Source organism: Gorilla gorilla, chromosome 12, assembly GCF_029281585.2.
Source record: "Gorilla gorilla gorilla isolate KB3781 chromosome 12, NHGRI_mGorGor1-v2.1_pri, whole genome shotgun sequence".
Lineage (NCBI taxonomy): Eukaryota > Metazoa > Chordata > Mammalia > Primates > Hominidae > Gorilla > Gorilla gorilla.
In genome coordinates, this window is record NC_073236.2 from 37934625 (window position 1) to 37960373 (window position 25749).

The 25749-nt window shown below is 43.0% G+C and overlaps 1 protein-coding gene across 10 annotated transcripts in view; it reads right to left on the bottom strand.

The window, feature by feature from the left end:
- AFF3 (ALF transcription elongation factor 3) overlaps positions 1-23796 on the bottom strand; it is a 569022-nt gene extending 545226 nt beyond the window's left edge. For 3 of the 10 annotated variants that reach the window (XM_055378442.2, XM_055378440.2, XM_055378436.2), the window contains exons 1-2: positions 23394-23551; positions 22442-22558 (exon numbers count right to left, since the gene is read on the bottom strand). In XM_055378442.2, coding sequence (XP_055234417.2) covers positions 22442-22494 — 53 coding nt within the window. In that variant the 5' untranslated portion in view covers positions 22495-22558; positions 23394-23551. The other 7 variants (XM_063695620.1, XM_063695617.1, XM_063695618.1 and 4 more) reach the window with 5 other exon arrangements.
- Positions 23797-25749: the final 1953 nt, after the last annotated feature.

The window sequence follows — 25749 nt, forward strand, 5'->3', positions numbered from 1 at the left end:
TTCTTCCCTTGATTTAGGGATTTTTTTAATATCTGGTTTCTTGAAAAGCTTTTTAAGAGGATCTGCCAAATTACATAAGCATTTCTAGTTTTTCTTAATTTTAATTCTCATTATGAGATTTTCTCATCAAAAATAATTCAGATACTTCTAAAAATGTCCTGTAAGTAAACAATGTCAGGAAAAAGATATGTTGAAATACGAACAAACGAACGAATGAATGGACAAACTTCAGAACAAACTATCTAACTGCAGCAAGAACTGGGACTGGAAACACCTAACCAATGACAGCCCCATAGTGGTTTCTGGATGCTAAATATAGACAAGGTCCAAATTCCCAAAGTCTAACTCTGGCTTTATCACACATACTTGGCAAAAGAATGTTATCCTGATAAAGCCCTCCTGTCTGGCCATGCTTAAGTAAATGTCCCAACATGGACTGTCTTCCACCTAGCTGCCAGGGGAAAATGGATCACTTCTGTACTCTTGGTGTCTAGCCAGACTATATTAAAAAGTCCTTCATCCTGCCTCAGCAACAAAAAGTGCACTGCCATCAGTTACGTTAAAGCTGTTGTGTGATAAATTTGAATATTGCACAATGGAGGGGAAAAAATCAAGGACTTACACTACAGCTATAAAAGGGATATGTGAAGCTATTTAGTCATGATTTTGTCATGGAGTAGTGACCTAGACAACTCAAATTCCAATTAATACTTGAAAAGCCCTTGGGACATAGTGTGATATGCATTCTTATAAAATGGCTCTTGGCTGGGCTTGGTGGCTCCTGCCTGTAATCCTAGAACTTTGGGAGGCCAAGGCAGGCAGATCACCTGTGGTTGGGAGTTCAAGACCAGCCTGACCAACATGGAAAAACCCCATCTCTACTAAAAATACAAAATTAGCTGGGCATGGTGATGCATCCCTGTAATCCCAGCTACTCAGGAGGCTAAGGCAGGAGAATCACTTGAACCCGGCAGGCGGAGGTTGTGGTGAGCCAAGATCATGCCAGATTGTGCCACTGCACTCCAGCCTGGGCAACAAGAGCAAAACTCCGTCTCAAAAAAAAGATAAAATAAAATAAAATGAAATAAAACGGCTCTTAAAATAATGCATTTGAATTTCTAAGTAGTTATATACAACATTGCCCCCTTAATTTTATTTTAAGCAAAGAACAATGGTATTTTTCATTTAGCAGTTGTGCCTTGCTACGAGAAAGTCTATGTCAATCAGCCGGTTTGCAGTTCAGGCAAATCTAAGCTACCTGACTCCACTGTGCCATGAGGAAATGACAGACAAGAGAACGCCCTACAGGCACTGAGGTTTTCCTGGAGTACCTTCCAAACCATGGCCTGCATTGTGCTTATGACCTGGCCAGGTCACCGCAAGCCCCTGCTGGTCCAGGCAGTCAAGAAGGGACTCCACAGTGTCTCCACAATCACCGCACTTCTGCCTGGCACAACGGCTTTGCCAAGCTACCCTCTTCGTGCCCACCGTTTCCTCTGCTGCCAGAAACACTCACAAAGGAATAGAGTTCTTACAGTTCTCTGAGCTCTACCTCAGCGTCTGCTCATAATGGAAAACGGCTGCTGCCAGAGCCACTTCCACCCTCACGGAAGCGAGGTCACGGCTGCCTTTGGGAGTCTGATGAAAGCTGTAGGCTCTCTTCTCAGGAAAGACAAAAATGAAAGAAAGGAACAGAAATGCAGAGACGATGAGAGGGATTCCCTGACCTCCAGGTTAAGGATCCTCAGCTTTACAAGGCTAAGGGAGGAAGAATGGAGGGGGTGGTGGAAGGAGAGGCAGAGAGGGAGAGAAGGGAGTACGGAGTGAGCCAGCTCCAGGGACCAGCCACTGAACAAAGTGCTGCCCTTGTCTCAGCCTGGAATCAGACGGTATGGGTTCTGGCTCAGGCTCGAGATTCCCAGTGAAAGCCACAAAGTTCTATGATTTCATCAAAAATGCTCCCTTGCCCACAGTGCCATTAGCTATTCCACGTGACCACACCAATCTTTTTGACCAAATATTCTCTCTCATTGATTAAACTATTCTACTACAAATTGTTGATGCCTTTGGGCATATACAGGATGGAACTAGTTTAGAAAAAAAATGTATTCTATTTAACAAAACTTTACAGTAATCGGTACAGTCCCTCATTTAGTCAATAAACACTCGGAGACCACATGCTATGTGTCAGGTCATATGCCAGGTACAATTAATAACCACTTAAAAAGTAATCATAGCTAAACACATTGTGCACTTAACTGTGTGTCGGGCACTGTACTAAACACTTTACGCATATTAGCTCATTTAATCCTCACACTAATCCTTTGAGGTAGTTATTATTCTTTCTTTTCCACTATTCACAATAGACAAAATAGAGCTATCCACAGCTAGCTGGTGGCAGAGCAGGAGATCAGAACTCAAACTATCTGGTTCACAGTCTGTGTTCTTAATCATTACGGTTCCTGCCTTCAACCAACCCACACAACAAGGAGAAATGTAACAGTACCAAAAAGCACTGCTTGTGTTTGACAGTTCGACAGTGAAATGAACATAACCAGACTTGATCATTACACGTCGTATGCATGTAACAAAATATTATATTATACGTACCCTATAAAAATGTGCACGTATTATGCATCGTTTAAAAATAAGTTAAATCATAGGGTTAAATTTCTTAGAAAAAGAAAATGAACACAACCATGAAATATGCATAGGTATAAAATAGTTTTTTCATAAAAGGGGAATTCTGTTTGATGTCTTATTATACACATTGGAGAAATAAAATTTATTATGAAGGATTTATATAGATTGTCCAATTTCGTGTATCTTTATAATATCAAAAGTTCCATAAAGAGAATTCACTTTGAGAATAAAATTATTTTCAAAAAGAATAGCTTATAGATGTTAAGTGTTTTCATTGGTTGTCCATAGTACACCTCTTTATCCAAATATATTAGCATATTGCACATAAATTACTTTATTACCAAGAAATTCGGAAACTGAGTATACAAAATTATCAGTTTCTGTCTCAACTATTTTGAGATGGCAGTGAACAGACTAACTATGATTTGATGATAAACTAAAGAAAAAAATCACGCTTTGTCGAATATAATCAATTTGGGATTGAAGAATTAATTGTGATGCAATTACATACTTTCTTAAAACTAAAAAAAAAAGTCAAATTGACTATCAAAATGTCTTTAGCAGAAATATACTCACGGCTCTTTTTCAAAGCAAATGTACAAAATCTCCTACAGCCCCTTGCTGTCCAAGGGAGTCACGTGACGTAAAACATCTTCCTCATCACCTCAGCCACACCAGTTCCCAATTCCATATGCTCACCTAACTGCACCCCTGTCCCCAAAGGCTCCAGTCTCCCTCGATCTTACCTGCCCTTTATGCAGCATCATCTCCTCCCTGAGGCTCTTTCTTGGTCTTTCACTGAGCTCCCAAAATCCTAGATTCCAAAACCACTCTCAGCCTGTTACCATTCCCAAATCCAATAAGCAAACTATAGGACTTATGAACTCCAAAATAAATACCTGGGTCCCTACCCCAGGCACTCTGGATCCCCAGCTGATTCTGGGAAGCAGCTAAATTTGATAAGCCCTGGACTACACCATAGAAATAAGCATTTAGTTATAGGTATCACTTTCTCTGCTGTACATTGAGGGAGGTGGGCTGGAAAGATGATCTCTAAGGTTCCTTCCAGACAGATCTAACAGTCCAAGAGTCCAGACTCTATAGCTATTTCATGGATACTGGTTTCTCTCCACACAGACTCCATGCTTCTTCAGAGCAGGGGCCACATTACTTTTTCACTGTTCCCAAGCCAGCATGGTGTGTTATGCATAGAAGGAGCTCAATAAACTTGTGACTCGTGGGTTTCTATGACTGTGCCCGCTGACTGAGGGTAATTAGTAAGCTGAGCCAGGCACTGCTGTGGCAGGGCTACTTGGCAGATCTTGTGCAGACACTGAGTTACATCTTGCTCCAAAGGAATCTCCCACAAAGGCATCAAGATGTCAACACTGGATTTACTGTGGTCAGAAAACTGTAGAAATCAAACTCTTTCAAATTCTAGTATACCAAGATACAACAAGTTCTGACTTTCTGTTTATATGTTAAGGAAACCACAGAAAGCCCTCAGAGATAATGTATGTGGTTTGTAAGAATTATGATGCATACTGCCATAGTGTCATAAGAATTCCCATATCTGGCAGGGCGCCATGGCTCATGCCTGTAATCCCAGCACTTTGGGAGGCCGAGGTGGGCAGATCACAAGGTCAGGAGACTGAGACCATCCTGGCCAACAAGGTGAAACCCAGTCTCTACTAAACATACAAAAATTAGCTGGGTGTGGTGGCACAAGCCTGTAATCCCAGCTACTTGGGAGGCTGAGTGAGGCAAGAGAATCACTTGAACCTGGGAGGCAGAGGTTGCAGTGAGCCAAGATCACACCACTAAACTCCAGCCTGGCGACAGAGTGAGACTCCATCTCAAAAAAAAGAGAGAGAGAAAAGAAAAAAAGAATTCCCATATCTAAGAGAACCTAATGGTGAGAAGAAGATATGGATCTTTTTGCTGGAATGACAGTGGGGTGATCCAGGTAACAATTCAAGTCCAGGAAGTATATTAAATGGGCTTCAATCTATTACCAAGGTTATTCTACTATTGAAAAAAGATGTTTCTAGCTGGTCTTCTGGAGTTGTCCAATGCCTGGCTACTAAACCTTCTTAACAAGAAAATCACCTTTGTTGAGATAATAGGAAAGCTAAGATTTATACAGAGAAACAACATTCCACACATTTATAAAGGACTTAATAGTTTGAATCATTTCTATCTGTTATGCCATTTAAACCTCTCACAACAGCCCTTAGAGTTAGGCAAGACACACATTATCTGCATTTTACAAATGAGAAAATGAAGCTTTGGAGAAGGTAAAAACCTACCCCACAGTGGAGCTGAAGCTCAACCCTAGGGCCTTACACTTCATCAGTGACCCCCTGAATGAGGGATTCTATAGAGGCAGATGTATGATGTCTGGCCAAGAAAGTACAGGTGTGGGTGTGTGTTGTTTACTGTATTTTGCTTGTTTTGCTTTTCATCTGAATGTATTGAAGCAAGGTAGTAGAGCTTCAAATGGACCACAAGCCCCATCACATCCAACTGTGATACTGTTTCAGACATTTATTTGGTCTACTTGGCCCTGAAGGTATTTGAATTTTTGACCCCTGTGCTAAATAATTATACTTATATACTTATATAAATAATTATATCTTCCCATCATGTAACACCTTATGAGCATATTCACTGCATATTTTATTTCTTCCTTATAATCCTGTTTACTCATTAGAGGACTAAGCTAAAAAAAATTGAATGACTTGCACAAGATCAGGACCTAAAATCTAAATGTGTCATATAAGAAATTACATTATGTGAGGATTTCTTAAGCAGGTGTCAAGTTAAAATTCTTCAGAAAATCATTACGTAAAAGTTTCTGAACTTGAGTACTCAAGTACTCAAATCTCTTTTGAGATTTGATTATTCTTACTTACAGGACTATCATTCAGAGAATATGCAGAAACAATGCTTTCATGTTTCCATGGGCATGTCCTGAGAAAAGTCATATTCCTTTATTTTTATCTCAAGTGTTCATGAACTTTCATTATCAAAGAAGAAAATAGGCAACTGTTTCTAAAAAAGGAAGTCATTCAACAAAATACTAGCAAAACAAATCTAGTCATATATAAAAGGATTATATACCATAACCAAGTGACATAGTCCAGGAATGCAAGGTTGGTTCAACATATAAAAATCAGTCAATGTATTAAAGTATATAAAAGTATATTAATAGATTAAAGTATATTAAAGTATTAATAGATTAAAACCCATATGACCATCTCAATACATGTAGAAAAGCCTTTGACAAAAATCACACATCCTTTTGTGCTTAAAAACACTCAACAAACTAGGAACAGAAGGAAACTTCCTTAACCTGATAAAGGGCATCTATGAAAAACCAACAGATAATATCATACTCAACAGTGAATGACAAAGCTTTCCTTTCAAGATGAGAAACAAACCAAAGATGTCTACTCACTCCACTACTATTTAACATTCTCCTGGAGGTCCTAGCCAGGCCAATCGGGTAAGAAACAAAAATTAAAAGCAACCAGATTGGAAAGGAAAAAGCAAAACTATCTCTATTCACAGATGACATAATCATGTGTATATATATATAAAATCCTAAGAAATACACACACAACTATTAGAACTCATGAATACACTCAGCGAGGTCACAGGATACAAAATCAATATACAAAAAAGAAAGTAAAAATATCAGTGATCCATGTTACCATCACTAAATAATCACTGGCACCTAAAAAGCTTCCTCTTTTAGTTTTATTACTCTCAACCTGGGATATAGAAATCTAAAATCCAGAGTTTACTTTAGCTTTTAAAACTATCTATGATATCAGGTTAAAAGAAACATTTCCTGGCAGATGCACAGCTCTGGAAAATTTTGTTTTCCAAACGTCTGGAAAACAAAAGGAAAGCTTCCTTTGTTTACATAGCCAAGAAGGTTGAGTGATGAGAATCAGAAAAGATTTTGAAGCAACACAAGATCTTCTCCTAGGGCCATTAGAGATCAGCTAATCTGTTCAAGTTTTAATTCTCTTCTAATGGGTTTCCTCAAAGTACTTTACAGCAGTTGCAATCAATTCCAAATATTGCATCGTGATACTCACATAAACTGGAAAGTAACGGCTACATTTCCATTTATTTCATTTATATTTTTACTTTGGCCCAGTCTCATAGAGATTTTAAATACCATTAAGTACTTCACAATATTGGTGGGGACTGTTTCCTTCTTCATTTTCATTAGAATAAACACAGAAGTGGTATCTATCCTAATAATACAAAACATGCTTCTTAGGTAATATAAACCAAACACAAATAGAAAGAAGCATTGTTATACATTTCAAAAAAGCGTTACACTTATTTTTCTGCAGGCCTGAATACAGACCCTGCCTACTCTAAAAGTCACGAGGTATAAAGTGTGAACCTATGCTCTGGGGGCTCCTGATAAGTTCCAGGAAACTCCCTTCACAGCCTCTATCTCAGGGCCACATCAAATACATGTTCACTCATTGGCCTCAACAGTCGATTATCACTCCCTATTTATTTGTAGGTTCACATATTTTTGCCATTTAAATTTTTTCAAAAATTAAAACCTGGCTCAAGTTACAAGTAAAGCTTGGGTTAAGGAAAGCATTCACGAAACACTTTGTTTTCTGTAAATCAGATAGTTTATGGCCTGGTTCCCTTCCAATATATATGTGGGCTTTACTCTCCATTCAGAATTTGATTCTAATTTTTAAGTGGCAAGCAAAGTCGAATTATTAATTAAAGAATCAAGATATATAAGTATACCTTACTCTCTACACGGTGAAGGCAAACACTTTCAAAGACAATTTCCCTAGTATTTTAAACCTATCACATGAAAACTTTAGCCCTTTGGATGGAAACATTTCACTGACTTTCTTCATCAGTCCCCCTTTTTTGCCATAAAAATTCATGAGATAATAAATTCCAGTAAAAAGAAAACCACACAGTAAGGCACAGATCTTTGATAGTATAAAAGAACATTATCTAATTTAATCCCCATAACAAATCAGTGGCAGTATTATCTCATTTATATATAAGGAACCTGAAGCTCAGAGATGCTGAGTTACTAAAGATGGCACAGCTAGTAAATGGCATGTCAGAATCTGAACCCATTGCTGGATGGCTCTGAACCCTTTGCCCTTCCCAGCATTAATTCGTGCCTTTCTGGAATTTTGCCAGCCAATTGGATTTTTTTTTTTAACCTAACTTAAAATATTCAAAAATAACTAACGTTATTTAACATCTTATTCTCTAAGATTTTTTAAAAAGACATTTAAAGTTATTTTTGTCATCTGTTTTAATATGTCCCAATCCCTTAAGCTAAGAATCTATCATTTTTACTTTACTCAACTATCTCGTGATATAAATTAAGCCTGTTTATTCTTTCCAGGCCACTGAAGCAATGCTTCTTTCTAGAATTAGAGTCATACAACTAGAAGAGATGGTCTGACTTTGCACAGACCATTTGTACACCATGTGTAGTTCCATTTCTAAGAAGAAACAGCAAAATGATCTACATGAAAAAAAAATCACCTTACAATTTCAGATGACTTTCATGAAGTGGTTTTATAAATTGTATTGCTGTACCATCATTATTGTTATTAATGAAGTTACATTTAGGTGTTATGGTAGATTTGACCAGATGTTGCAAACAGTTGTTACCATTGTCTTCATCCATAAAATTTGTCAAATTAGAGGTTTTATGGAGTATACAACTAATTGCAAGAAAATATATAGGCAGTGTATTTTTAACATTTTAAATACTAACAAAAAGAGCAGGACTTAATGACAGTGAACTACAGACAATCCATGCACGGTGAAGCCTGTTTAATTAGAATTCCACTAGTCTAAAATCTGTAATAGCTTGAACACAATATACTATTCATTCTGAGTTTGAAAGTTCAAAATAAATCTCAAGATGTTTTTCCATATATACCTCACTGTACCTGCTGGAGACCATTTACATACATACATACATATATATATATATATATATACACGTGTATATATATATATATATACACGTGTATATATATATGTTTGTTTTTGAGAAGGAGTCTTGCTGTGACACCCAGGCTGGAGTGCAATGGCGCGATCTAGGCTCACTGCAACCTCTGCCTCCCAGGTTCAAGTGATTCTCCTGCCTCAGCATCCCGAGGAGCTGGGATTACAGGCGTCCACCACCACGCCTAGCTAATTTTTGTATTTTTAAATTTTGTATTTTTAGTAGGCAGGGTTTCACCACATTGGCCAGGCTGGTCTGGAACTCCTGACCTCAGGTGATCCACCCACCTCAGCCTCCCAAAGTGCTGGGATTACAGGCGTGAACCACCACTCCCAGCCTATATCACATATATTTTAAGGTCGCATGGGACCTCAGTACTCATGCCCTCTGATTCTGTCATTAAGAGATACATATTACAGGATGGTGGTGACGTGTAGGGGCTCTGGAGCCAGGCTACCTGCATTAAATTCCCAGTTCTGCCTTACTAACTATGGGACCTTGGGCAAGTTACCTTGTGCCTTTGTTTCCTTCTCTATAAAATGGGGAATAGTAGAATCCACCCTACAGGTAATGAAGATTAAAAGAGATAATACATACCTGTGAAAGGCTCAGGACACTTCTTATGTGTAAGAAACACAACACCCTGAGGCCAGCTGGCCTAGGTGCCTTTCCAAGGAAAATCTGCCATCAAATGTTAGGACAACATCGTGGGACTCCTGTCTTTTCTATTTGAAAATAGTTTTTAAAAATCCATTTAAAACAGCCCACAATTAGACAAGCTCACTAATTTTTCCTGGCTATGTACCTTCACCAAATTACTTCTCAATCAAAATTACTTTAAATTACAGATAGTATGACATAGATGTATGCCAAAGGGGCTTATGCGGACTTTTAAGTCATATATTCAAAAATAACTAGGAAGAACCTACTAGTTTCCCTTTACAATCTGATGTTTCATATTACCCTCTTCTTTGTAGTTCCATTCTGTGAACCTTCCATTTCTCATAGGTATTTTGTTAAATATCACCCCTACCCACAAGGTTTATCCCAAAGTATCTACACAGATTCCACCCTCGCGTTCTTCCTCTGATTCTGGGCCTGGCCTGCCCACATCTCCTCTGAGGCCTTCCTCCATCAGTTTGCCCATCTTTCCCCTCAAGAGTGGGAACACGCATAGCCGCCCTCCCACCTCCCACCCATTCTTTCACCCCCACTGCCAACTCCAAAAAGCAGCTGGTCACAGACCCCACTGGCTCATGGCCTCGCCCTGGCTGATCTTCCCTTTTCAACCCTCTTCGCCGGCTGCTTTCCCTCCCACTACACCGTGGTGCCTGCAGCCTACTTCTCATTCTCTCCTCCTCCGCCCCAGACAATCTTGTCCAATCTCAAGGCTTTCACCAGCACCTGTATGCTGATAACGCCCACTTATTTCCATCCTGACCTTTTCCCTAACTGTCAGGATCTTTAGTAAACTTCCCAGAGACAATTTTATCTTCATGGTCCAAGGGCATTTACATGCAATACATTTAAATCCAAAGGGTTCCTCTTTCCCCACTCAGCTTGCTCTTCCTCCTACTTTCCCTATCTCACCACACAAGCTAGATAGCCTCAAAGCACCCTCATCCCCTTCTACCCAGAAAATGAGTGAATACTGTCTGTGTCATGCCAACAGCCCTCTACTCTCTCTCCTCCTCTCCATCCTCACCGGCCCAGGCTAGTCAGCCCTCACTCCTCACTGACCTCCTGACCTTCAGACATGGCCTCTCACAGCCACCAGACTCATCCATCTATAGTGCCTTCTAGAAATAATAAAAAAATGCAAATGTGACCATTTTGCTCCCCTGCTTAAAGCCCTCATGCAGGCCATCACCTACTGGAAAATGTTTGAGCTCCTTAGAAAGCCATGCAAGGCCCTCTGAGAGCTGCTCCCAGCTCCACTGCCCAACCTCCCATCCTGCCATTCCCAACCTGAATGCCAGGGACCTGAAACTGACCTGCACTGGTCACTGCTACTGTTCACAGCTTACTAATTTTCACCTCTTTGCCTTTCCTTACATTATCGTACCTGCCATATCCCTACCCCACTCCCAGCCTGGCTAACTCTTATCCTTCCTTTAAGACTGCAATCAGATGTCACTTTCTCTAAGAAATCATCCCTAAAATACCATGCTGAGTAGGGTCCCCCCGTACATACTCCACAGGATTTGGGGCAGGTAAAAAGTCTACTTAGACTAATGAAATAATCTGTTCTTATTACCAGGCTAAAATATAAACATATCAAGGGCTAGAAATGTGGTCTCTTCACTTCTGTGTCTGGCTCAATAAAAGGATGCTCATCTCAACCCAGACACCTAGAAATCCAGAGGAAGAAAGTTACAAAGAGCAGCTTCAAGCCCTCTATACTGTAGACGGATTGCGTTACATTATTATATATTTTAGGGCTCTAAAACATTACCTTTTTTTTCTTTCTGAGACAAGGTCTCTCTCTGCCACCCAGACTGGAGTGCAGTGATGCAATCATGGCTCATTGCAGCCTTGACCTTCCAGGCTCAAGCAATCCTCCCACATCAGCCTCCCAAGTAGCTGGAACCACAGGCATGCACCACGATGGCCAGCTAATATTTCTGTAGAGATGTGGTCTCCCTATGTTGCCCAGGCTGGTCTCAAACTCCTAGGCTCAAGTCATCCTCCTTCCTCGGCCTCCCAAAATGCTGGGATTACAGGTGTGATCAGCCTGTACCACCATGCCTTGTCTAAAATATTACTTTTGTCCTGCTGAGGAATAAAAGTAAGGAAAAGAAATCAATTTATGTAACTAATTATTTACCTAACTATTAGAAACCAATATACCCTACTTCCTTTCAGACTCCAAAGAATGTTCTCAGGTGTTCCATTCATATTCAAAGATTAAACTCTACTTATTGAAAAAAATTAAAGGAAGTCACTTACAAGGATTGGTTCTCAAAAGCAGCTATGCCATGTTCTGGGGAAGGAACTACCTTCAATGAAAGGAACACAAATAAGAGAGTCCTGGTGTTACCCGCTGAGCTGTCCTCTCCTGCACATAGACATGCTTCTGCGAAAAACTCAGCAGGCTCCAAGTCAAACTCTGTCCTGGGCTCTACAATATGCCGCCGCACGTGATGATCACTGGTGCTCAGGCAGAACGGACTTTATCCACATCACTGTAACCTGAGTCCAGACTTCATCCTAGACAGTCACACAGCTAGGGCCACAGGTGGCACACCATGGTAAAAACGTGAGACCATTTGATTATCCATCAAAACAGAGGGCCTACTGCACAAAGACATAGATGTGAGTTGGAGTAGTGTGGTCTTCCCATTTCTGATGTTGCCATCTATTTCCTCGAGATGACAGACAGCTCATATATTTTGCTCAAAGGGTTGCTAGAGCTGTATCCTCCTTTAAGGTGAATCCTCATTTCTACTCCCACAACAGAAGTGGTCCTCAACCTCTTTGGCACCAGGGACCAGTTTTGTAGACGACTTTTTTTCCATGGACCAGGGGTGGAGAGATGGTTTCAGGATGGTTCAAGTGCATTACATTTATTGTAGACTTTATTTCTATTATTACATTGTAATCTATAATAAAATAATTATACAACTCACCATAATGTAGAATCAGTGGGAGCCCTGAGTTTGTTTTCCTGCAACTAGAGAGTCCCATCTGGGGGTGATGGGAGACAGTTACAGATCATCAGGCATTAGATTCTCATAAGGAGAAACCTAGATCCCACACATGCTCGGTTCACAATAGGGTTCATGCTTCTGTGAGAATCTAATGCCAGTGCTAATCTGACAGGAGACGGAGATCAGGCAGTAATATTAGCAATGGGGAGCAGCTGTAAATACAGATGAAGCTTCTCTTGCTCGCCATCCACTCACCTCCCACTGTGCAGCCCAGTTCCTAACAGGCCCTGGACCAATACTGATCCACAGCCCGGGGGCTGGGGACCCCTGCACTCCTTAACAGAAGAGAGGCCCGGCAGGATGTTTCAGAAAGTGGAAGGAAGTAAACATTTGAATCTTTAGCACACTGAGAAGGCCTGGCAAGGAAAGTCTACCTGCTTCTTCCCAGGATGCTCTGAGCTTCTATTTTAGTAAACTACAGAGTCTATGGCCAGTGAAGATATCTACTTCACAGCCTGAGATAAAGTCCTCGGCCTCCAACTGTAGTTTCTACCTCAGCAGTTCTGAGAAAGGACACTAGAAGCCTCCCTGCCATGGAATACGATTGGTGGGACAAGAAGCAAGTGGGCCATGTGGGCAACCTATCTTCTCAACCAAGGCAGGGTCCCAGGGCAAAAGCCCAAACAACGCATCTAAAGGTCAGAACTTACCTGACCATCATCAGTAGCTTTTTCTATTCTTCAGGAACTCCTGAATGTCGCTTCTTGGGACCCAACAGAGTAAACCTCTGAGTCCGACAGTCTTTTTTTTTTGGTGTGTGATGGGGGGCGGGTTGTCTGAATCACCTGTTATTTGTACTATTTATTGATAGTAAACTGTATTTTCTTAAATGTAAAAGAAACTGTATTAATTTGATGACACTAGTACTGAAGCAATAATCAAATACTTGCTTATCTTACTATGGGCCTGACCTACCTTCAGGCTTGACGGCAACTGTTTTCCTCTCTCCTCCCCCACAATCTGAAGGAAGAGTTAGAACAGTGGAAAGTAATGTTGCATATTACAAGAAATGGTTAAACACAATTAGTCAGATCACATAATGGACTATGACGTATTAAGGCAGTATCACGGCTACCAGGAGTATAGATACCAACTATGGCCCCAAATAATGCTGAACACTATTGCAAGAAGTTCATCCACCAGTTCACGTGTCTCAAGACTGCAAGATTTAAATTTGCCCTACTATTCGTGAAAATTCACCTTTCTTTTCCAAATCTGGAATACTCCCCATTGTTTAAATCCAGTCTGGGTTTCTCTTGTCAGTAGCAGTCTTCAATGCCTACTTCAGAGAATGAAAATGTGTGTATGTGCACTCATGTGCTTATGTGCATGCACACACCCTCCTTAGAAAGATAAAGTCAATAAACTTCCTGTCAGTATCACAGAACATGCAAAGTCAATTGTGCAATATTTCCTTGCATTATCCATCCTATATGCAAACATTCTAATGAAATAGAACTGGAAATTACACACGGAAACTGCAGCTAAGTTTGGCCACCTAATGGACTCAGGGTACTCCGGTAATGGCGCAGAGAGAAGAAGGTTGGCCGAGCGGGGATGCAAGGTCCCCAACTGAAGTATCTGAAACCTACTATGGGTTCCACGTAGAGTCTTCAGTTGTGATTTCTCGCAGGACACTAGGAAAGTTGCAATTTGCAGCTATGGCCACGGGGTAGTGCAATAATTCTGCAAATAGCTGACCCCACCCCCAACACTCCTATCCCCCCAACCCCAGCCCTCCCAAAGACAGAATGGCTAGGAGAGAATGGGGACATTTGGTCTGAATCCTGGGCATCCACAGGGGTTACTGAGAGATTCTCCACAAATCCAAAAGTGTCTGTAAGACTATCCAGTTACTCTCAGCATTCGAGCCCGATACAACAGAAGGTCCCGGGCTTTGAAGGAATGATGAGAACTGAGAGGCTATAAAAAGTGATTAGCCTATTTATTACAAATTGTGTTTACTTAGGTTTTTATGTTTACTTCCCACCATATCTCCACCAGAATACAATTAACCACCCCCTCACTCATCAGAATTGTATTAGAAAGACTCACAAAAATAAAATAAATACTGCATCTAAACGCAACTGTCAAGCTTTATGGAACTGTACTGTTATTACACAAAGGTGTCCCCAAAACAGGGAAAAGAAAATGCAAATTTTGAAAGGGCTTCTTTTCAAAGGAAATTTTTGTCCATTTAGTCCTTACAAGTCAAAGTTTGGTCTGTGGACCAAAACTATTACTTGGGAGCCAGTTAGAAATGTGGACTCCTGGTTCTATTAGATTAGAATGTGTGTTTTAACAAGGCCTCTAGATTATTTGGATGCACATGGAAGTTTGAGAAGCATTCCCCAAGTGAGAGCTAAGCATACTGACCTATGCTCTCAAAACTATTTTCTACACCCTGGGTCTTTTCTTCTTCTACAAGCATTCTATGTGAAAACAAATATATTTTGAAATTTTAAAACAAAAATAGATTATTTCCCAGAACTGGTGTTGATCCACTACAGTAAAGCCTCTTCCTATCTAAATTGCCAGGTAACTAATTAACATGTCAATGAACACTGGCTGAAATTCTGTTCTGTCACTTCATAACGCAGGTAAACAGTACAGATATGAGAAGAAAAATTTAAGACCAACAGACTCACATCATGGTCCTCTAGGGGATTTTCGAAACTAATTTCCTGCCCATATAAAAGGAAAAATAAAATTATTTCCAGTATCAAGTTAAGCACATAAATCTCTAAATGGAGTTGCTATGTTAAAGTGGTCTCCAAATTACAGTCATTTTTGTTTACCTCCGCTAACAATGAGCCTCCTGGGAAGAAATTATGTGAAGAAGTTTAAGTACCCTCTATGCCTTTCTCCACAGGTGAGTGGGGAAATTGCAGAGGAAAAATACACAAGTGAATACAATTAATGACTTCTGCACTCTTTGATTCCTGCTACCCTGTGAGGGGAATGATCATAGAATTTTGAAGCTGGAAGGAATCTCGGAGATAGCCTATTGCTGCCGCTCTGCCTACCCAGGAATGTCTTTCTACAAAGTCAGGTAATTGTTACCCTTTGAGACAGCCCACATCACATCACTGTTAAATGCTCTCACACCCACTGATCTTACTCGTGCCCTTGAGCAACCCAGAACAACTCTATTCCCACTTCCCAGCTAAATGCCTTCAAACACTTAAGGCCCCTATCATATCCCGGGTGGTAGTTTCCTTAGATTCAACCCATTTAGTTCCTTGGATTGGGTGGTGTCCTCTTACTCTGATATAAACACTGTGTATTTTGTTTCCAGTGAAACTAAATTATGATTAGCCTGACATAATTTAATGAGACCCACAGTGCCAAATGAAGTCATTCGATGTAATGGTTGGTAATGCAATACATTCTCAGTGAAACATAAAAGATTATGTAATGGTTAATAGATCTACATATGTGAGTAGCACCACCGTTAAGTAAGAGCATATTTGTCTGCTGGACTATGATGCACGACTAAGAAAAGCTACCAACCTCTACTCAAAACCGTCCCAGGGTCCTGTTGCCAGGGACACAACGCTGCACCGCATGGACTGCTGAATCTGACCTTATGCGGCCTTTCTGTATTCTTCCTTGTTTATGAAAAAGACATTTTTAAGAAAGCAAAGGGTATAGAAGAGCTACGTTTGGCATTCAGAGCAATTGACACTTTTATTACTTAACATCACAACCTTATGAGGTAGGCCAGTCTAAGTGCTGTCATTTTATAAGTGATTAAACCAAGACTGAGAATAGGAAATGAGAAAAATCATGAGCTGCTCAGGGCCAAACAGAAAGCAAGGTTTGGGCCAGCTGAATTCAGAAACCTCAATTAAATTCCAAGACAAAAGGGAACAGCCAACATTGAAAATAAGTTTTATGGATTTCACTTTGAAATAAAACAACAAAAAAAATTATGTTACCATTAAATGATATTAAAATCGTCTTTTATGGGGCCTCGATTTTGCCACCAAGGCTTTATTCCCAAAAATTAAAATAAAAAAATATCAAACAGGCAAATCTATCCCAGGTTAAAAATTCCACTTACACACAAAATCTTGCATTCCATATAGAGAGGTTTTTTTTTCTTAATTTGCCTGTTAATCTGTATTAAGCCAAAGGTCTTCGTTCAAGTTGCTCAAGTGTCATTGATTAGACCCATTGTGGTTAACAAGGACATTCTCCCAAAATAGATTCTTAGCATTTTAAAACCCTCCTACATTTTCACAAAAGAGAATCTGGAACACAGGAAGGAATCATTTCCCCACACACAATACTCATCTTCATCGTCATCAAGATACATTTGGTTAAAAACCTATCTGCACATTAAGGTGCACACTCCCTGGGTTCCTCCTCCCTGGTATCCTCTGGGGTCCCAGCCCAGCTGGAGTCCCCAAGTTCTTGGCGCCCTGAACTAACCAGTCTCTCCACCCAGCTTTCTCCAAAACACGCCCCACACAAGGGCTGAGCTCCTCCACAGCGGATGCAACACTCCACTGCTTCCCATCGAGGCCCCCTGCCTCCTCCAGGCTGATGAGCAGCCCCTTCCCCACTGCTGCCCACAGCCCTAGCCCTGGAAGCCACTCTTCTGAGAAGACTTTGCCTCCTCGTACCTGCCAAGGCCCCTCCAGGCCCATGCTGAGGGCCAATGAGAGCCACGCAGTCAACTACACGGTGACCTTCGGCCAGTGTGAGCACATGCAGCTCTGCAGAGCTGCTGTCTACCAATCAGCTCCAGGACACCTGGGGCTCAGACAGGTGCACTCTCCTTCTGCCCTTTCTTTGTACTCTTTTTGACCCATAAGGACTGACCAAAAGGATAGGAATAGGCCTTAAAATGTTTGCTTTACTGCAGCTGGAGGGAAGGGTAGAGGCACCTGAAGGTCAAGATCAGGGATCTATAGCATTTTCTGGCACTATGAAGTAAAGTCTAAAAAGGCCTGGAGGAAGCCGCCCACTGGCCTGCGCATGGCCCCTGGCGATTGATTTGAAGACAAGCAAAAGCATCAGCGGGCACTACTGGGCAGCATCTTTAGGGAGACTAAACTGCTAGTGCCTCTGCATCCCTCCCTGCCTGTGTTAGCTTACCTTCACCAAACAAGATCCACACTTTATTCCCTCCATGTTTCTATTCACAGTCTTCCCACCACATGGTTTTCCTCCTTTCCATTTCCTCCTGAAATTCTACTCCAGGACCCATTTCAAATGCCACCCCACCATGAATATCTTACTTTCAACAGGATGTGCCCATGCCCCCTCAAGCAGGCAGTGTCAGCCTTGGATTGCAGGTATTTATGGGTATGGCTTATTCTCCTATTAAGTTCCCAAAAAACACACTGTCCTTTGCATCCTGTACAGCAGGGTTTCCTAAACTGCAGGTTTCAGCCTATGAATGGGAAATTTAAAAAAAAAGAAAAAAGAGAAAGAAAGAGGATAGGAAATATCCAAGTGTATCACACATAGTAATAAGCGTTATTTCATGATGCTCTTGTTTCACTTACGTGTATGCATGTGCAAGGGGCGGTGGGTGGCAGTGTTAAATGTGTATTTGTTACTGGGGGTCATGGTCTGAAGCATTTGAAAGTCACTGCCCTGATGGTACCTCTCCTCTGTCTAATATTCTGTGAATGCTTATTGAATTTAACAGGTTGATGAGTATGAAATGATCCATGTATTATAACTTCAAAGGCTCCAACTTAAAGGAATATAAAGAATAATGCCTATCTGAACAAAAGTGTGTGGATTCTGGCTTATATGAAGCTGTGGAGGAATGGGGTGAGTGGTAGGGAAGATCAGAATATTTATTATACTATTGTATGTTGATAGACTTTCTCTCCAATTATTAAAATGTGTTAACATTTAAGGAAGATGAAATACAAGTTCATTTTGGAAAACTTTTCTCATTCACTGAAACTACCTCATGACTACAAAGTTCTGCATCTTTAAAATAGACAGTATAGGTAATTCCACCATGATGCATAAAATGATCTTTTAGAGACACCATGAAAGCCCTTGTTCAAGTTTTCTTTGCTCAAGATGTCTCCATGTACTCTCAATACCCCCACCCACACCATCTGTCTTCCAAGACTTAGTTCAAAGGCCACCTATTTCATGGAAGCCTTTTTTTGTTTTTTAACTCAATTTTTCCTCTTTCCATCCTCCACCCAAGTCCCAAATATGGTCTCTTTTCTGAATCACCAGTGTTGAAAACTTCCTTTTTCATGTGTGTTCTTGTCTTAATTTCCTCACTTGACAATAACACTAATATGTACAACCTACGCCTTACTCATCCTTGCATCTCCCACAGAAACCAGCACAAGGTCTTCTACTTAAGAGATGATCAATAAATATTTGTTAAACGAATTAAATGAAAGCAACAGTTAGCCTGTTAAAAGGGATGGTCATTATTTTAAAGGCCCTGAGGAATGGCTTATATGTCTAGCACCTAATCAAAAGCTGGTGGACCACAGAAGGAAGACCAGGGAGTGGAGGGGGCAGCTTTGCGCCTCTGCATATCTGCTGCCCCTGTAAACTCACGGAATGCCCAACTCTTCAAGACTCTACAGAACAAAGCTACAGTGTCGGGTGCTGAATGAACACCTTCACCTTTTTCCAAGTTCTCCAGTCTTGCTTCAAACCAGAAATTGGAAGTGGAATTAGAGGTGGAAATTAGGGCTATCCTTTTCAACTTTAAGGTATGGCTGAAAAAGTTGAAACAGCCATCTGGATAATTCAGGCTCAAAAAACCCATCCTGAAGAGTAAGTATGGATGTTTCTGAGTGGCAGGAAGAGTGTGCAAGAAGGCAAAGGAGGTAGTTGTGAATTATCAATTGATTGTGTATATTGATTATATTCAACAGAACTGAGCTTTTCTCTTTATATTTTCTATACAGTCATTTGAGGACACTCTCTGTGACTGCAAGAATAAACTAGCTCAGATTCAAAGCCACAGTCACAACTAATAAATTCCAATTTGTTCAATTGGAAAATGATGTCCATCAATTAGAAAAAGTTCTTAGGGATTAAAATAAGATTCTCTTTTGCCATTAATCTGTACCTCCTCCTTCCTCCTTCAAAAAAGTTTTTCTATGATCAATCAAAGGAAGAAGCTTTCAATGGTCTTTAAAATGTATATTGCTCTAATACAATAATTCATAATTAACAGGTATACTTTCCTAACTATGGTAGCTTATTTTCAAATTTTTAATTTTAATACCATTTAGGGCTCTAACACTCTCTTTGATATTTTAGTAGGACCTTAACTTCCAGTCCATCGAGGTTTTGTTTTGTAATTAATTTCAGAGCTGTCCTTATAAGCTGAGAGACATTTGAAGTACTCTAGAAAATGGCAATTGTCTGACTGGATTTGAAGTCAGGTCACTGGGCTTTGAAGCTGATTTCTGGTTGAAATATGGCTGCCCCATTTTTAGATGTGTGACTCTGGGCAGGTTACCCTATCTTCCCATCTTCAATTTTCCTATCTGTAAAATGGAACTAATAACAGTACTTGCTTTATAATTAAATGAGCTAAAACATGTAATGTACCCAGAACAGTGTCTGATAAATAATAAGTGTTCAGCAAATGTTAGTTTTAAAAAGTCTGCTGTCATCTGTTTTATGACCTCAGTAAAGTCATTTAACAGTTCAAAGCTTCTATTTCCTCATCTATAAAATGGAACTACTACCACTTACTTACTCTTTCCAGGATTAAGAGATTCAAATAAGAAAACAATGGATATGAAAATACTGGACACACAGAAAGTTCTCAAATATTAATTATTTTGAACCATCTATAAGCTTAAAAGTAACCATAAACTTAAACGTTTACGTAAACCATAAAACTGAGAACATAGCATCCAAAAATTCATCTGTGAGAAAATGTCTAAACATATTAGAAATGCATACTCAAGCTTGGTTTTTCTTTAACTTATCAGAAACATATAAGCTTTTGTAAAATGTAATTCTACATCTGCAAAACTAGAAACCCTCCCGGTCAAGCCAAACTGTCCTAGTATATTGTGATCAAGAAAGTCTACATGCCTTCATAAGCCAAAACTCGATGCACTGATTAAAATGTGATTGCACGTACATCAACTTTTTAAAAAACGTGTAAGTTTTTGTTTTTTTAAAAGTAATAAATGTACTGCTAATGTAAATTTCAAGTCAATTCAACAGATATTTATTCTGTGACACTGCTCCAGGGTAATTCAGCTGGGAACTAAGGATGCAAAAGGAAACAGAGCTCAGGTTCTGTGCAGGAAGACCCCACAAATTACGCTGATAATCTCAAAATATTACTTATGAAAGTCATAAGGGGGTTCGCTTTGAGTCAGCAAGCAGACAAGCAGCATAAAAATATACCGAAACAGTAAGTTCTTCCCTTTGACTGAAAAACTGCCTTTTAAAAGCAAACAGCATTTTAAAAGTACAGTTGCTATCTGGAAAGCTATTGAATTTGCGCCAGAAACCAACATTTCTAAATGTAAACCTATAAAATAACAGGTATCTGTAAATGAAAGGCTGAAATAACCCCAGGAGCAGCAACACAGTAATTAGCAACTTTTACACAGTCATAACATGTTTCATATTCTTTCTGCCCTGGCTCTTTGAAGTTTCCAGTGCAATACGTAAAAGTTTTATTATGTTAGGGCCCGTCCTTGAGTGTTTTACAGGCACCAACATTATGCAGAGCAAGCGGTACTTACTCATCATAGGATCTTTTATAAGAAACCGTTCGATAATGTGCTAGCTTTGTGTCCAGTTTATTTTGTTACACCTGTCTTTAGGAAAATAAAAGTCACTGGAAACCTAAATCACAGAAAATACACACAGACCCACATATCATCTGTATAAGTTATAAATCATAAAGCAGTTTAGCTTTAAAATTGTACATTGCATATTCATGTGCACACCACTTGCAGTTTTAGACACATGTGAACTCTTTACTGAATTAAAGCAAAAGGAAAAAAAAAAGCTCAGCTCTACAATAAGCGATTACCAGAGGCAGAACAGAGTGCAGTTAATATGCTTGTTCCAGCAGATGTTCATCCCCGTAAATATTAAACATAACACAAGTTCCTCCAGGAATATGCAGGCAGTAATTTTACCACCTGAATAGTGCTGGTTGGAAACATTTAAGAGATAGTGGGGGGTTGGGGGAGAGCAGAGAAAGAAGGGGGAATAAGACAGATACTAAAGCAGCCAATGGGATTTTTAAGACGCCCGCAACTGGAATTAAACCGCTTCCAGCGGCGATTTACCTACAGCAGCTCCCCAGTGTGAGATCCCCGAGAAACGGAACCTGGAGTGCCCCCCGGGCTGCGAGCTGTAAGCGTGGCATAAAGGGATACCCGGGGCGCCCGGGTAGGGTGGGGAGGAGGAGTGCAACTGTGACGAGGTGTGAAGAAAGGGCCCAGAGGAACTGTGAACCCAGAGGAAAGGAGTCTCCCTGGGCTAAGGCCTCTGGAATACCCGCACGCAGAAACACTCGTTTCCTGCCCTGGATGTTCACTTTTCCATCTCGGTGGAAGTGGGTGGGAGAGACAGAAAGGATGCAGCTGAGACCGGGCGCAGGCGGGGAGGCTGGAGCATCCTCTAAGGGCACTTCGCAGCAGCACCAACTCCAGGGGGTCGCTGGTGCCAGCCGAAGGAGGGAGGGGGCGCAGTCGGAGGGAAAGGAAGTGAGAGGAGCAGGGGGCCGACGGGTGGATCCCCAGGCATTAGTGACACAGTCTTCAAATCGCTTCTTTTCCTCCCCACGGCTGCGCTCTGCCCCTGGCTACCTAGATCACCAGTCCCTGGGCTGGGGCGGGCCGCCGCGAGGGAGGGGAACAGGAGAGGGGGAAACAGACGGGCAGGCGGCCACGCATCCCACCCGGGGAGGCAGAAAAGGGCTGGCGAAGCAGGCGCCCCCGACCCACCCCACCCCCACGGCGGCCGGCCGCCCGGAGCCCCCGGCCCAGGTGAGGACGCGCGGGCCGCCGCGGCCGCCCCTCGCCGCTCCCGCCCGCCCGAAGCGGCCGGCACGGGGACTTACCACAGTGACTCGAGGTCCCATTCCTGGAGCAGGGCTAAGTCGAAGCTGTCCATGGTGGGAGGTGTCAGCGCCGCCGCCGCCGCTACCGCCGCCGCCGAGGCTCGGGCCGCCCGCGCGCTGCAACGAAAGGCGCCGCTCAAGGTGCATCCCAGCCGCGCCAGAGCGGCCGCCGCCCGCCCACCGCCCGCCCCCAGGTCGGGGCTCCCGACGCCCCCCGCCCCCGACTCCGGGCCGGCCGGGCTGGCTGCAGCGGCCGGCGCACTCACCCGCTCCCCGGCTTGCGCGCAGGCACACTCAAGAGAGAGCAGCGAGCTCGCCGCGCCGCCGCCTCCCCCCGCCCCCGGCCCTGCGCCCGCCCCTCCTCCCCTCCCTCGCGGCGGCCCGGCCCGCTGCTGCAGCCGCCGCCGCCGCCGCCGCCGCCGCCGCGGTGCTCTGCGCCCGCCCGCCCGCCCGCCCGCCCGCCCGCCTCTTTCTCCTCCGGGAGGCGCGTGTGCGCGGGCGAGGCCGAGGCGCGCGCGCACCGTGAGCCCCGCGCCGCGCCCGCCCCGCGCGCCCCTGTACTCCCCGCGCCGCTCCTCGGGGTCCCGCGGCGCTCGCAGGCCGCGCCGCCCTGCCGCCCCTGTCTCGCGGCTTTTGCGGCCCGCCCGCCCCTCAACAGCCCTGGGGTGCCCGGGGCGGCCCTGCAAGCGGGAGAGAGCAGCGAGGCGGCGGCGCCGAGTGCGGGGGGATGCGGAGCCGTGCCCGGCCCTGTCGCATCCCTCGGCCGCCCGCCCGCGCCCGGCCCCGCCCGGCCTTGCCCCGGCTGCACGCACTTCTCCCGCGGCCCAGAATCCACTTGACCCTGCTGGGCGCTCCCGCGGGCGGCGGACCCGGGTGGGTGCGGGGGAATTCCCCGGCCGCCCAGGCGCGGAGAGAGTGAGCTGTGCCGCCCGCAGCAGCGCCCCAAACAAACCGTTTAAGGTCTCTGGAGCGCGCAAGTTCGGCGAAATAAAGCGGCGGCGCGGAGGAAACCTCTTCCACCCGGACCTGCTCTCCGTTGCGGTTTGGCCTCCAGTGGTGGTCCCACCCACCCTCTAGCTGGCCAGCCCTGGAAACCAACCTCCTTTCTTTTTATTTCTCACCGGGAAGGGGGACAAACTGGCCTCTGGGTGTCGACTTCAAACTTGCCGCCCGTCTCCGGTCTGGAAAGGCAGGTGATCAGCTAGAAGGGTGATAAGAGTATCATCGTGGCTCCTAAAGAGTAATAATCATCTCCCTCATTGTAAAGACAGCTCTTCCCCCTGGCTTACTTTTTTAGACATGCTGAGAAGCGCATGTCTCCATCAGGGCCCTACCTCTGCTTCTCCACAGTTGGCCTAGAACCGGAAGCCCCTCCAAGGCCCCCTGACTCTCCTGACCTCTTGGCCACAGCTCCGGATTCTCACCAGGGATTCCCCAGAATTCCTAGAGAGCAGTTCAGAGCCCTGCAGTTGTGCCTCACCACGCGAACCAAACCTCGCACTCCCCGCCAAAAGGGAGTCCCTTCCAGCACTCTCCCCTTTGTTCCTTTTTCTGGGCAAGAACCGCTGACTGGGGCTGCCAGAAATGTAAACCCTGGGTGCAAGTGACGGGATCCCTCCAGCGTCAAGCCGAAGAGTCATCCTCTCACCTCACCCACCTCCGAATGAGGATTAACAAACTCAATTCAGGACACAGGTAGAAGACCAAAAGGCCAATGAGACTTCTTTCCTATTTGAGATCGGATTTCAGAATGCTCAGCCTGGCTCCCTTCTTCCCCCAGCTCTGAATCAATCCTTTCTTCATTAGCATCCATAACTAATGTGCAAAATGTAAAACGCTAAATTAAGGCAGAGTTGGCATCAACATAGTCTGAGAAAATGGAATTGTTATTTTACAAGCTGATAACTCTCAGCCCTCAAAAACCCCTCTCATTAGCTGAAGGTAGCAAGTAGCAAGAAGGTTAGGTAAAAACATAGAGAATATGAATATAGGAAAAAGTACAGGTGTGAAGGGCTGGCTGCCCAAATCCCAATGCACAGTGTATTTGGAAAAAGGAAAAAAAAAGAAAATCTGTCTTTCTAATATCCCCTTAGCATACGCCTTGTTGGAAATGTTTGCTTTGGCGAAAGTGAGATCGAGACATTGAGACAGCATTCCCAGGAACAAAGGCTGGGGGTGGAGGGTGGAGGAGGGAGCAGGAACAGCCCCTGTCTGGAAGAACTGCAAGTTCTGAGGCCTGAACAAGAAATGTGTCCTGTTCCCGTGCTCCTGGCTGCAGCTGGGAAGCTTCTTCAGAAAGGAGACCTCCCGGCCCTCACCGGGATCTGGCTTTCCTTCCCTTCCCACCACATCTGTTTATACAAAGGAGGGCCGCTGAAGGACAAACATAACCGTGTTTACTGCGAGTCCCATGCTGGGCTTGGAGCTCAGATACAGATTTGCCCTCACCATGGAGGCTGAAGATAAATAGATGATCCCAGAAAAGGAAAGAGGGAAGGCCCTGGGATGGTATAGAGCTGGTTGAGGGGTTTACTCATGAAAGGCCTCTCCCAAAAAGCCATGTAGTAACGGGCAGATTTACGTTTGAATTTAAACTCTGGTGCCTTGTGTTAATATATGAGAGTGTGTGCACCTAAAGCAATTGCAAGGCGGGTATTTAAAAATGTTTCTTTAGGAATAGCCATGATTTTCTGTTTGGGGCCTCTAACATGGGGATAGTTGGATTGATTATTTCCAGAGTTATGTTTTCATGTAATAGTGTCTTGGAGAATGAGGACTTTTGAGGAAACCCAAATAATAGTTGCAGATCCTGTTTTTTACTAAGCTGTCATGGAGATAAATCCAAAATAGTTTTTACAAGTAAAATGTAGAACAGTTAGTGAGAGCCTTTATGGGAGATCTTTATTATTTATCTGGTTTATGAAGATGTTCCTATTATCCTCCAGCCTCTGGGTATGCAAACCAAAACAAGCACTTAATCTAGTTGTCAAAATTTTAACTCCTTAATACAAAGCAAAAAAAGGGTTTGGACTTTTGGGGATTAGAATGTCAGAACTAAAAGGGAACTTTTTTATGTAAAAGAGAAAGAGACTCTCTAAAAATAAAAATTTTAGAGTGATGTTTTCTATGAAGCTGCCTTAGCTTTTGCTCATCCTATAGTGCTTGTGACCTGAGGGTCTTTTCTCCCCACACGGATGCAAGCAACACCCCTGGGAGCTGAATCAAACCACCCAGCTAAGGGGAGGGCTGCTGGGGGAAGCTGCTAAATGAGAGGAGCTGCTTGGCTTCCCGGGTCAGGTTGGTTGGTT